Source organism: Penaeus monodon, chromosome 27 (assembly GCF_015228065.2).
Source record: "Penaeus monodon isolate SGIC_2016 chromosome 27, NSTDA_Pmon_1, whole genome shotgun sequence".
In the NCBI taxonomy this organism is placed as follows: Eukaryota; Metazoa; Arthropoda; class Malacostraca; order Decapoda; family Penaeidae; genus Penaeus; species Penaeus monodon.
In genome coordinates, this window is record NC_051412.1 from 26,840,084 (window position 1) to 26,840,897 (window position 814).

The following is an 814-nucleotide window of genomic DNA, read 5'->3' on the forward strand; positions in this document are numbered from 1 at the left end:
ACCCCCCCTCCCCCTTCCTTAACCACCCAACCCCAGACGTCTACAACGCCCTGACGGTGCACAGCCTGACGGAAATCCAGGGCGAGAGGAGCGTCGACACCGCCCTCGACGTCCCCGCCTTCTGGAGTAGCCACGCCTACCGGATCGGCCCCTTCGTCTGCTCTCTGGACGACGTCGAGCACGGGGTTCTCAGAGGTGAGGGAGGGGGGGGGGGAGGGGGGAGGGTGGAGGGGGGGAGGAGGGTGGAGGGGGGGAGGAGGGTGGAAGGGGGAGGTTGGAGGGGGGGAGGATGGAAGGTGGGGAGGGTGAAGGGGGGAGGAGGGTGGAAGGAGGTGGAGGAGGTGGGTTGGAGGGGGGGGTGAACGTCGAGGTGGAGGAGGAGGTGGGTTGGAGGTGGGGTGAACGTCGAGGTGGAGGAGGAGGTGGGTTGGAGGGGGGGGTGAACGTCGAGGTGGAGGAGGAGGTGGGTTGGAGGGGGGGGTGAACATCGAGGTGGAGGAGGAGGTGGGTTGGAGGGGGGGGTGAACGTCGAGGTGGAGGAGGAGGTGCGTTGGAGGGGGGGGGGTGAACGTCGAGGTGGAGGAGGAGGTGGGTTGGAGGGGGGGGTGAACGTCGAGGTGGAGGAGGAGGTGGGTTGGAGGGGGGGGGTGAACGTCGAGGTGGAGGAGGAGGTGGGTTGGAGGGGGGGTGAACGTCGAGATAGTAGTGATGGAGAAGAAGGAAGTGAGTTGGCGATTGGCGGAGGTGCAATTGCTAGTTGAAAGTGATGGAAACTGCAGAGGAGGAGGTGATGGAGTTAGTTGTTGATTTTGAT

The 814-nt window shown here is 65.0% G+C and overlaps 1 protein-coding gene across 1 annotated transcript in view; it reads left to right on the forward strand.

The window, feature by feature from the left end:
- The window catches only part of LOC119590476, an 18,224-nt gene that overhangs the window by 12,614 nt on the left and 4,796 nt on the right, over positions 1-814 (forward strand). The window contains exon 5 of the mRNA XM_037939135.1: positions 37-195. Coding sequence (XP_037795063.1) covers positions 37-195 — 159 coding nt within the window. The remainder of the gene's footprint in view (positions 1-36; positions 196-814) is intronic.